Source organism: Nipponia nippon, unplaced genomic scaffold (assembly GCF_047370975.1).
Source record: "Nipponia nippon isolate SJK-2023a ecotype South Korea unplaced genomic scaffold, ASM4737097v1 scaffold_4, whole genome shotgun sequence".
In the NCBI taxonomy this organism is placed as follows: domain Eukaryota; kingdom Metazoa; phylum Chordata; class Aves; order Pelecaniformes; family Threskiornithidae; genus Nipponia; species Nipponia nippon.
Genome location: NW_028262358.1, coordinates 4,619,023 through 4,631,072, shown reverse-complemented (window position 1 = coordinate 4,631,072; position 12,050 = coordinate 4,619,023). Strand labels below are relative to the sequence as shown.

The following is a 12,050-nucleotide window of genomic DNA, read 5'->3' as shown; positions in this document are numbered from 1 at the left end:
AGCTCTTCTTGGAAGTGGAAGTAAGTTTTCACATTGATTGTGCTGTTGGAAACAGACTTGCAGGCTTCTAGGGAACAGCTTCAACTAAGGCTCAAACACAGCTATGTCCTTTGGAGAAACTAAGGGAGCACGCTGAAGTTAAGTCTTCTGTGTGCTTTTAATAATTAGAGTATCTCAACTTACTCATATTGTGTTACATTCCTGACTATGAGCACTTAGTTTCAGCATTTGGAAGTTGTTCTCCTGAAGTTTTTGGCTGTGGGAGCAGAGCAGGAAGAAAGGAAGGAGTGAGTAGTTTGAAGCAGTTGCTCAGCTTACTACTGCCCGCTGGTGAAGTGAGGTGTAGTAAAATAGGAGGTGTCACAGAGGTAGACTTACTTGATAGTTTAGAACTGAACAAGTGCCAAATATAGAATATAATTCAGTAATTGCAAGCCTTAAAAAGACATGCTCTTAATGCGTAGAATAGATGAGAAATAGCAGTGGTAGGATGAGGATGCTGGCTGTGCTTTGGGTAACGTTATCTCATCAGTTCTTGAGATGCCAAGATAATAGTGGATGCAGGGCTTAAACGAATTGTGGAACTGCTATATTTGAGTTAGTATTTGAGATTTTTGTTACTTCACTGTTTGCAGGCATGGTAGTACTGTTTGACTGGTTCCTGTCACCTGAGAAGATGGAGTAACTTTAGCTTGATGCAAATGCATAATAGTTACTGTCTGTAGTTGTGCAATCAACTTTAAGTATTCTATTCTTATTTTTCCTGACTTTTGTACTTCTGAAGACTCCAGAGGAAAAATCCTTCATCCTAACAAATGTGTGTCTTTTGGCTTTTAAAATACTTGCCCTTTTGCAGAGCCAAACTAAAATTGTGAAAGTGACTTTTATCCTCATATTTTAGGGGAATTGAGTTAGCTGGCTTTTACTTGTCTGGTTTCTACATCAATAGAAGAGGAACCAAATATATTTAGTGTACTGTGGCATTTGATCCATCTTGGCCTCAGTGGTGTAGAAGGGAGAATCGATGTTTCATCTCTAATCCAGTTTCATCTGGTCTGTGGTAGTGGTGGTGGTTTTCTTAATTTTTTGGCTGACGATACTGGCTGGTACCAAAGAACTGCCCCAGAGGCATTCAGATGGTTTGGACACCTGGGAGGTAAGAAGACTGGTTAAATTGAAGTTACCTTGATTGTGACTCCACTCATTCCTTTAGTTGACAGGATTTTCCTGTTCGAAGTGTAACTAGTAAAATACGGGTGCAGGAAACTGAAACTCAATATAACAAAGTAACGCTTAGTAACAAAGCAACTCATGCATGTTATAAATCAGTCAATTGTACCTTGGATCTTACTTTATAAAACTTAACATGTCTAATTTGATTTGTGTAGTAAATACAGCTTACAAATCTTACTTTTGGTTAAGATGAAACTGAATCCATTTGTGAGAGAATACTGTTGTAGCAATAGCAGTGCTCAAGAGTTGAAGTTAAGAGCAGACCTGAATTGAGCTGTCACTGAATGAAAAAGTTTTTGAAACAACCTGCTGAAAATTCTTGGAGAAATAAAGCGATGCCATTAATTACAGAGCCTGAACTGTAACCTTTTTTTGAGATTTCTCCAACCCCGCCCCTGCGCTACCTCAAGTTGTGCATTGAATGACTTGTTGGGCCTTGAGGTTAGCCAGGGTTTTGTTATCGCTTCTGTCTGAATGCTGGGAGGTTTTAGCTTCCAGCCTGGAATTCCAAATGCAAGTGGGAAAATGTGTTTTCTTCAGGTGTGTTCTTTGGACTTGAAGCTCCATTCTTAAGTTTGCTTTTATTTTAAAGTAGCTTTTAGTCTTGAGCTCTTCTGGCCCTGGTACCTTGTAAAAAGTTCTTGTGTTCCTCAGGTGTCATTGATTTTGAAGGCTGAGGATTGTAAGCACTTCTGGAATGCTCATCTGTATCTTCCCATAATTCTAAAACAGGAATTGGGAGAAACAATTTACATTTCTAAAATACTTATGTGATTACTCTGCTTTTTCTTGTTCTTGAATTTTTGTTTGCTTGTGGAGTTAGCAGTTTGAACCAATTGCTGACCTGGTTATCTAGACAAAAGTGGAATTTATGGAACGCGGCACTGGTAAAATTCAGTTAAATGAGATGCCTGGCCTGCATGTTCAACCTTCAGACACATTTAGCAGTAGACCATAGTAATGGGTTAGACTTGCTCTTTATAATGTATTTAGTCTTTAAGAGAATGCTTTGGATTGCTCTTGCACGTATACAAATGATGTAATGTGGTTTTCATTCAGACCTTACTGGGGCTGCTTCAGTGAAAGGCAGGCGGCATATTCCAGAACATCCCATACAGTGGTGAACTTGGCTTAGTTCCAGAGTATTGTACTATCATTCTCAAGTAAAAATTCTCAGTTTATTGAGGTGATACTGAATTGCTTTAAAGTCTGATACTCTACAGAGTTGATTGTTTAATAATGCTTATAAAGGATGTCATTTGATTAAAGTGCTTTGGTCTCAATAGGATTTTCTCTTACAGTGTGAAAACCTGCCTAGAAATAAAGGCTTCTTGGTCTTCCGATTCAGTGATACATTTCATTAATCCTGTCATGTGAAATGAAATTATGTTCCCATGAACAGAATGAGCTTGTCTGGAGTGTTTTGAGTTGGAATGGCTAAGCACTTCTTCATTATGAAACCTGAATTGCTTGTACGACTTTTCTCATTTTGAAGGGGGGGGGGAAGTGTTCAGAGAGAGAAGCAGTTTAGTGGCTCACAGGAAGGTCCTAGAGTGAAGTATAAAGCTTCTGATGTAGTGGAAGCTGCTGTAGAAGAGATCTTTTTTTTTTTTTTTTTTTTTCTGTGGAGTGATTACATATTTTAATGGAAATTTCTGGCCTGCTTCACAAAGATGTGTTTTGATTCTCTATGTAATGAGGGGGAATGAGACACACACACAGACACGGGACGCTATGGGAAAGCATTGTTTAAGAGTAAAAATAAGGTGGTATTTTGACCACATTTTGGGACTACTTCAACAGTTTAGTATAAGTGTGTATGCATGCAAACATCCTTGGAGGGGACAACTCAGCTTTAGAATTTGAAATTCTGATTTTGTTTGCAAAATAATGTTCCTTTGAGTTACATTGTCCACCTGCTTCACTTATGCCTCTTATTCTTCAATATAAGCGGAGAATTTGTTAATTTTAGTAAACTAGCGTAAACTTGCATCTGCAGTAGCAGTTATGAGAATTTTCAGTGCTTGTTAAATGTTTGTGCTGTGTAACTGCATGAAAGGATGTGCTTGTATGTTTTAAGTACCAGAAGCGGTTTTGTCTACAGGTGTGTACTCGCTGGCTGTGTGCATTCATGGTAATGTGCTGTATTCGACCGCGATAGAAACTCCTCTGAGCTCAGGTTACACAGCCTAAATGAGGTGTAATTGCTTCTAAAAGCACACCCAAAGATGAAACTGTAGGATATTTCACACTTTTCAAGTTTAGACTGTGGAATTTACTGATGTTGGATAATGTGGTGTTCCTCACTGGCCCAGTCCAGCTTTAACCATTGCATAGCTTGGGTCACCTGTGAAAATACTTGCCCTTCAGAAAGTATTTCAATTTACTGTATGTTTGCCTCTCTGTAGAGGAGCAACTTTCACATAAGAACTACAATACCTGATGTTCATCCAGAAACTTTCTAAAAGGCCTTGAATTAATGTCCTTGCTCTATCCTCCCCCCCCCCCTTTTTTTTGTACTTTGAACAAAAGTACTTTTCGTACTTTGTTTACCAGAAAACGCTAACAGTGGCGGTAGTCCAGGCCTTCTGACAGTGATGATGTCTGGCCTTTCTGATAATGAGAACATAGTTTGAGGTTGGAGCTAGGTTGCTCTACTGCTTAACTGCTGTGGATAAAGCTGCTCGTCACCTGTGTGCTTTTTGATGTCTTCGAGCCAGTACTGGTGCTGCCCTTCAGTGAACTGGTTCAGGGAGCTAAGCTGACAGAAGATAGTTTCAAAACAGTTTTTTAGAACTATTGAACTTTTTTGGTAACTCTTTTTCTACTAGTTCAGCCTCTGAACAAGTTCTTGAGCAGGTGCTAGGACTGCCAATGCTGTGTCAATGAAAGCTTTGGAATGGAAAGCAGAATCTGCTCCCTTTGGTTGCAGGTTGTCGTGGTCCTTGAAGAATGTTACCTGTGTCCTGAGTATTGTGGTGTTTTGGTTTTTTCCCCTTCTGCTTTATCGGAAGGTCTGTTTTCCAGGAATGTCTTGTCTCTTCCCGTTCGGCTCAATGAAGGGTCTGAACTTGGCAGTTGTGTTCTTGCCATCTTCAAGACTCGTTCAGCTGCTCCTGTGATTGAAGCAGACCTTCTAGGCACTGGTTGTGTGGCTTGTGCATGTCCCATGTCTGCCTCTTTAAACTAACACTTCCTTTTAAGTTCTCAAAACACATCAATTTTAGCAAATCCAGTGGACTGCTACCCTTGAACAGTTTCTTGGACATGTTCTGCTGAAAAGTGGTAACTAGCCTATGTGTTGATTTTTGTCAGAGTATAAAGTTGAAATATCTTTGTTCTACTCAGAATTATCTTTCCTGTAGAATGCTAGCATTGGGTAGCTGGTGCTTTTAAGGGATTTAGAGTATGACTTTGTTCACTGGATGGAAGACCTTAGAAGCCTGCAGCATGACCAGTGGAAACTAGCAAACTTTTTAGGTTGTCTTTTGACCTGTGGTCACCTTTTTTTTTTTCTTTTTTTTTTTTTTTTTTTCTTCAATGGAGAAGCTTTGGACCTGACCAACTGTTTTCATCTGCTGATCTCAAGGCCAGATCGATGGCGGCGTAGCGGTCAAGTTGTAACTAAACAGTATAATACTATTGGTGCAGCAAGATGGGAAATGTGCAGCTTTGGAGTGGGAAGTCTAAGAGCAACACTCACTTTCTAATTCCTTTTTGAAATGCAACGAGTTGCAACAGTAGGCTTCCCTTAGTGGTTTGGCAGACAGTTACAATAGTTTAGTTTCTGGCACTGCAAACCTATTTCCATACTATTTGGGGGGCTTTAATATCTCATTTGTGAATTACTGTAACACTTCAGCAAAGTGTGTGTTTTTTTTAGCTTTAAAATACTAGGACGTGCCCATGATGTCAAACTAATGCTAGGGCTTGGTAATAACTCCTACCCAGTGACAGACAGTGATATTTATTTTGTTAATGACCATTCTTCTGGAGTAGTGTGGATTGATCCCAGTTGATAGCGATGAATAGTTTCATTTGTAATTGGAACTACCTGTAGAACAGCTCCTGTCTAGTATGTATCTAATGGCTCCAAGTCTAGACCTAGTTTTTCCAGATTTCATGAGAACGCAATTACCAAACTGTTTCTTTTAATCCTGTTGCTCACGCCTGAAATGCAAAAAAAAAAAATAAATGGCTAATTCTGGTGAAGTCTTAGAAATGTTTTTAAAATTTAGAATAATGGCTGGGGGAAAACAAAATGCCTTCAACATAAGGCATTCTTCTTGGTAGTGACAACTTTTTCTGAAATCTTCAATGTGTGCATTTTGTCTGTGTGAGTCAGTTGACTGTTCTGTTGAAGAAATGATTGAAACTAGATTTGGGGTTCATGAACTTCAAGAGCAAAACATACTAGTTCTAAGTTCTAAAACTTCACTATGACAAGAAAACGCTTGCCCGGTTTGAAAGTCTTCAATCCCTGATGCGCTCAGATGGATCACTCTGTCAAAGCTGCGTTGAAGTAGAACTATTAGTAGTGTTCATCTAGTTTACGACTCCAGATCCTCTGTGCATGCCTTTTCTTGAGTCAGATGTTTTTGTACAGAGTGGTTTTAGGCAAGTGTATTGTGATGAAAAGCTAGTTGGAAAGTCATTGTTTCTGTGTCTTCAGTAATTGATTCGTTAATAGTGAGGAGGGGGCTGAGGATTAGGTGGCAAAATGAAACTTTAGGCAGTATAGCTTGCTACAGTGGCGTGGTTTTTGTTGTTGTGGTGGTGGAGCTGAAAACTCTAAAGTCATTTAAGAACACTTGTAGAAGAAACACGACGAAACAAGTGATTTAAATATAGTCTGTGCCCTCAGTTGACAAATCGTTAATTTAAGCAAAAGCAATAAACCAGAATTTATTAAAGAGTTTTGTAATCCATAGCATCCATGTGTGCCATAAGAGCACAGTAGTCCAAATCCAAGTGCATCGTACTATATTGGTGAATAAAGTTTTAAGTTTTGCTCTTGTAAGATTGTGCGGGGAAAACTTTGCTAAGTTCTGGCACGGTGTTTCACTTTTAAATGCTGTGCATAGGAATTCCTGTGTTGAAAATGGATCACCTAAGTAAACTGGAGCATCTCTGAACTTCTACATACAGTGAAGGTTATGTATCAAAGCTTTCCATGCAATTCTGGGTAACTTGGCATTAAAACTGGAGTCATGCTTAGAAAGCTCTCTTTATTTTTGGTGTTCACTTCTTTGACTAATGCTTAATTAGTAAAAAGATGGAGGGAGGATTCTCTTGTTTATGTTTTATCTTGCTATTGTAAACATTTGGCTGAGGCAGTAAGAATGTATCTGCCAGCTTTGGAGTTGTTGGGTATGATCTGACAGTGCATAATGGGTACAAATGCATTTCACTGAGGGAGGTCTACAGCAGCGTTTTTAAGTACCTATCACAATAGATGTCAGGGTCTGGACAGTGCTGGATGCCATGTTTCCATCTTCAGCCTAATACAGCGTTGTGCAGTGCTACCAGTGCAGGGTTTCTCACAATCGCTTGTAGCCTTTAGGAAGCTGATTGATTGATTGATCTGGTGCAAATTACTACAAGTACACTCTAATCTTTAGACTGTTTTTCTTTTGCTTTATTGAAATAGCTTAAGTGTAAAGCTATTTTGTACATCTGAAATATCCTCTTGCAGAGTTGATACAAAGGTGGATTTTTTTCCCATATAGCACACAAGATGGATGCTCACTGACACATGCATATATGTCCTTTAGATGTGTTTCTTTTTACAAACATGTAAAGAACCTGAATTCAAAGATATTTATTACTACATTTGTGATATATGGCATAGTTGAAAATAAATTCCTAACTCTTCTGCAGGTATTAAAAAATATGTTGTCGGCCTAATTATCAAGACCTCATCTGATCCAACGTGTGTAGAAGTAAGTGAATTCTTTTCAGGGGAGGAAGAGGGAAGGGGAATATTATGCATAACTTCACTCTTCCTTTCTTTTCTCTAGAAAGAGAAAGTGTATATTGGGAAACTGAACATGATTCTTGTTCAGGTAAGTTAGAGTTCATAAAGTTTTAAATCTTGTTGTAAAGTCTCTGGCTTTGCATATCTATCTAACATATGGATGCTTCACTTTTCAGATACTGAAACAGGAATGGCCAAAGCACTGGCCAACTTTTATAAGCGATATTGTGGGAGCAAGCAGGACTAGTGAAAGCCTTTGTCAGAATAATATGGTGATCCTTAAACTACTGAGTGAAGAAGTGTTTGATTTTTCCAGTGGCCAGATTACTCAAGTAAAAGCTAAGCATTTGAAAGACAGGCAAGTATATATATTTAAATCTTAATAAATAGGGCAGACTTTGTGCTTGCTGCTAAATTGTTGCTCTCACTTTGAGCTTTTGAGTGAACACCTACAGCTTGTCTAATTTGATTTCTGAGACTCAGTGGGTTACCGATTTTTCTTTAAAACAGTACTGTTAAGTGATACCAAACTTATTTGTACACACAGGTATTTCTACCTTTTTGCAAGTAGCATCTGTTGACTGATGGTTCCTACCCTTTTAACAGAGCATTCAGCACTTCTTGTGTTTGCAAGCCAGAATTTGCAGGCACAGACTTCAAGCTACTTCAAAATACGTGTTATTGCCATGAAAATTGGTAAAAGCCAGGTGGCTTGTGAATGCCTCCATGGACATAGGTCTTCAGGACCTGTTCTGTGAGCGTAGACATTTTGATTAAAGTAGATAGGATTGTTTATGGAATGTGGAAATGCCTAATTTTGAATTTTTTTTTTTTTTTACAGCATGTGCAATGAATTCTCTCAGATATTTCAACTGTGTCAGTTTGTGATGGTAAGTCTTATTTCTTTAATGATATTTTTAAGAATTCCCCCGTCATGCCTAACTGTCATAAACACTAATGGTCGTTTACAGGAAAACTCCCAAAATGCTCCCTTAGTTCATGCAACTTTGGAAACTTTGCTACGATTTCTGAACTGGATTCCTCTGGGATATATATTTGAGACCAAGTTAATCAGCACACTAATATACAAGGTACTCATGCAAAAATTGACGACTCTTAAATTTAAAGAAAAGTTGTAAAAAAGCTTCGCGTGCAACACTCTTGTAATACTCTTTTTTTTTTTTTTTTCTTCTCTCAATAGTTCTTAAATGTTCCCATGTTTCGAAATGTCTCTTTGAAGTGCCTCACAGAGATTGCAGGTGTCAGTGTAAGCCAGTACGAAGAGCAGTTTGTAACACTTTTTACATTGACCATGATGCAGTTAAAACAGGTAATGTTTTTAAGAAATCTGTCTCTTGACTGTTTAATTTCAGAGAATCAATTTCTGTAGAACCTAGTTCAGTTTACAAATTTATATTCATTATAGAGCTCTTGATAAGACAAATATTACTCTTCAGTGGTATTTATGACTTGATCAGAAGATGCTAAGTGTTTTTTCTGACTCTAGATCACAGCTGTATTTCTGCTGCATTGATTTGTTATGATTAATTTAAGAGGCTTTTTGAGCACTTGGGCTGTCTGATGGGGAAAGTGGAGAGATGCACAAAAACATGTACTGTGTGACTCGTAAGACCTAAGCTGACCTAACTTCTGCAAGTTGCTATGTAATTTATGAAACTGATAGAAATGTTTGTCATAGAAAGCCATGCTTTAAAGTTATATAACTTGATGATTCCCCTCTGAGCAGGTCAGGTTCAGGTACGTGAGCTTTCCTTGCTGTATTTGCATCTTAAGTGTTGCAAGGTTTTTTTGACAATTTTTTCCTGTGTTTGCAATGTTGGTCCATCTTAGATGTTCTTTAGAACAGGCATGCTTCTTTTAATACCCCTGTTCACCCCAGCTTCAAGTGGAGCTATGGGATTTTTATTCAGTTATAGTTAAGTTTAAAGGCAGGTTTTTACACACACCAGAGTTATTTTGTGTGTTAGGCAGCTGAACATTGCTTCCTAAGTGTTTACAGATGATGCTCTTGATTCTAAATGCCAGTATATCTGGCCTAAGTTTTTCCTCAAAACAGCAGTTGAATGCCAAGTTGGGTATTTGGCATGTTTTGCAACCTGCGGGTTTTTAGCATGACTGTTGCATATGAATTTGATGCGAACTGTTGCATTCATTGCGAATACTTGACTTGCTCTTAACTTTGTAAAATGAAGTTGGAGAACAATCAAAACCATACAAAAACTAGCAGCAGTGAAACTTTGTTCTCTCTGTTCTGTAGCTTAATAGTGTTGATTTTAAAAAACGTAGTTCGATACTTGATGACAATGTTGAAAATGTTTTAGTTGTATAGTGGTAGAATTTAAAATCCAACACGTATCTTAAGAGGTGCCAGAGATCTCTACAAGATTACTAAAAAACATGTTCCAGTATTCTTCAGCGTCTTCCTTGCTAATTTCTAAATATGATGGAGGAGGTCATTCATGTTGTTCTAACATTGTGATGATGTAATGTTTTGCAACTTAAAGTTATTAGAGACAGGTAGCAGACTCATTTTTGGAACATCTTGGCCCAAAGCCAATTGGAAATGTCTGTGATAGAGTAGATACTTTCCTTGTTTACAGCTGCTGTTACAAGGGATGGAAAAAGGTTTAGTTCATCAGAACTTTTGTATCAGTTTGCATTTTCGCCTTACTGTCCATCTTGGGATCAAGCATGAAATGAAGCTAAGACTGTTTTGTAAGAAAGCTCTGTAAAGAGGGGATGCCATTGAAAGCAGAGGGCTTTTTTCCCAGAAGAGCAAAATATTTGTTAATATACAGTAGTTCTACTTCTGTATAACATGAGAAATTCTTGATTATGTCTGTATTCTTTTCATTAGATGCTTCCTTTAAATACCAATATCCGACTTGCATACTCAAATGGAAAAGATGATGAACAGAATTTCATTCAGAATCTCAGTTTGTTTCTCTGCACGTTCCTCAAGGAACATGGTCAACTTATAGAAAAAAGATTAAATCTGAGGGAAACATTAATGGAGGTAAGTTGCTCAGTTTATTTGGTTTCAAAATGTAGCAAGTGTGTTCCCACACTCAAAGGATGTGATAGTAAAACAATTTCTAGATCATTGTACTTGTAGTGGGTAAGAGGAAAAAAAAAATCCTTTTTCTTTCACATAATTAGTAAATCACATGAATAATGCAAAAAAACCTTGGAAATTTTTTGTTCCCTAGTATGCTTTAGTGGCGCTCTATTTTCAGGACTCCGATACTAATGCAGTGTCTGAAGACCACAGGTCTTGGTCTCTCCCTCTTCTTACTTGTTCCTTCTTGGAAGTGTTTAATACTGCTTTAAAATAAATTCATGTATTCTTTTTCCATGGGTCTTTACATACCTTATTTTGTGTTTAACTCTTGCATAGAGAAGGAGTTGCTATGACTTTCATCGGTCTGCATGAAGCAGCTCAGTTGTGTTTTTATTCAGCATCCAGGACTGGTTTCTAGGGTACAGTGCATGCTGTAGTTCAGTGCTTCCATCCCGGTGTAGCTTCTTGCCTAATTTGCTATTTCCCAAAGTTTAACTGAAAGGCTTTAAATATAATTCTCAAGGATGATACTCTGTTTCTATGTAATAATGACTGTGTGTGCCAGTAACACTTACTGGCAGGGCTCTGCCAAATGACTATGCATGCTTTATTGTAGTATTACTAGTCTTGGAGGAGGGCCTACGGGCCTCGGTTATCAGCTATCTTACAGCAGTTGCTGAGAATAAGACTTACAGTTGTCCTTCCTGTCTGCGTGTTCCCTTCTTTTCTTGGAGACTGCTGCATTCTTTTCAATTTTGACACTAAAGTGCAAATTCATGGTCAAAACCACTGGGATCTGTGGAAATTATTGGAAATTCAGCTAAGAATTGAAGGGCTGGAAAGGCTAGGTGACTACTAAACACTCAAGGTGCTACCTCATACTGCAGTGGGGCTAGATCCCAAAATCAGAGTTTTTCAGTTGTGCTTTTTTTAATCGTGACTAAAAATTTTGCTGAGGGTGAGCTGTTCTGTGGTGACTTTTTTGCTAGCTTCCTCCCACTGCTGAGCTCCAAGGGGATGAAACTGGCTCCATAGCCCCTTGAAGCACCACTTCCCCTGCCCCGAATCAAGCTCTGTGCAGATATGGAGGCCGTAGGGTGAGGAGCTGCCCTGAGACAGAGGTAGAAAAACAATACTGCAGTTTAAACCTGGAGACCAGGTTCCATTGGGAGGGAGAAGTACATCTTGCAGGTGGATTAGCTGTAATCTAACATGTCCATCTGAATTCTAGTCTGTTTTCCAGCTAGTATTCTCAGTACATTTCTTCTGGAGGTAGCCCTCTACAAAAAATGTATATTAATAAGTTGGTTTCAAATATCAAATTGTAGCTCATTTAGAAGGTGGACTAAGAGGAGTATAACTTTTTTTTATTTTAAAAACCTATCAACAGTTTCCAAATAATTCCTGAACTTGAAAGTAGTAAGCTTTCAAAATAACTGCGAATCAGGGGGGGGGGCAGGCACAGCTCAAGTTTCTACCTATGGTGAGGCTTTGTTAGGAAGACCTGTGTAACCGGCTGAAGCTGTTGCATGCCCTGTGCAATTGTGTGTAAGCTGGAGTGCAGTTTTTAGGTAGTGGCCTCCTCTCTTGTCTGCAAAACTATGTTCTTCTTTAAAACAGACATTTACAAAAGTCGATTCTGAACGACTTTCAGTCTTGTATAGGGTGATGAAATGTTTAACAAAGTTCTTAGGCTGGCCTAAAATGGTTGCAAATCTCGCTTCTGTAAGTTCTAGTGCAATAGAACCTAGTTACGCA

General features: G+C 38.4%; 1 protein-coding gene across 5 annotated transcripts in view; it reads left to right on the top strand.

Annotated features, from left to right (window-relative positions):
- The window catches only part of XPO1 (exportin 1), a 41,043-nt gene that overhangs the window by 13,444 nt on the left and 15,549 nt on the right, over nucleotides 1–12,050 (top strand). For all 5 annotated transcript variants that reach the window (XM_087775514.1, XM_087775516.1, XM_087775515.1 and 2 more), the window contains 7 exons: nucleotides 7,114–7,175; nucleotides 7,254–7,298; nucleotides 7,387–7,568; nucleotides 8,052–8,100; nucleotides 8,182–8,301; nucleotides 8,412–8,540; nucleotides 10,089–10,247. In XM_087775514.1, the coding sequence (XP_087631640.1) occupies nucleotides 7,114–7,175; nucleotides 7,254–7,298; nucleotides 7,387–7,568; nucleotides 8,052–8,100; nucleotides 8,182–8,301; nucleotides 8,412–8,540; nucleotides 10,089–10,247 (746 nt within the window). The remainder of the gene's footprint in view (nucleotides 1–7,113; nucleotides 7,176–7,253; nucleotides 7,299–7,386; nucleotides 7,569–8,051; nucleotides 8,101–8,181; nucleotides 8,302–8,411; nucleotides 8,541–10,088; nucleotides 10,248–12,050) is intronic.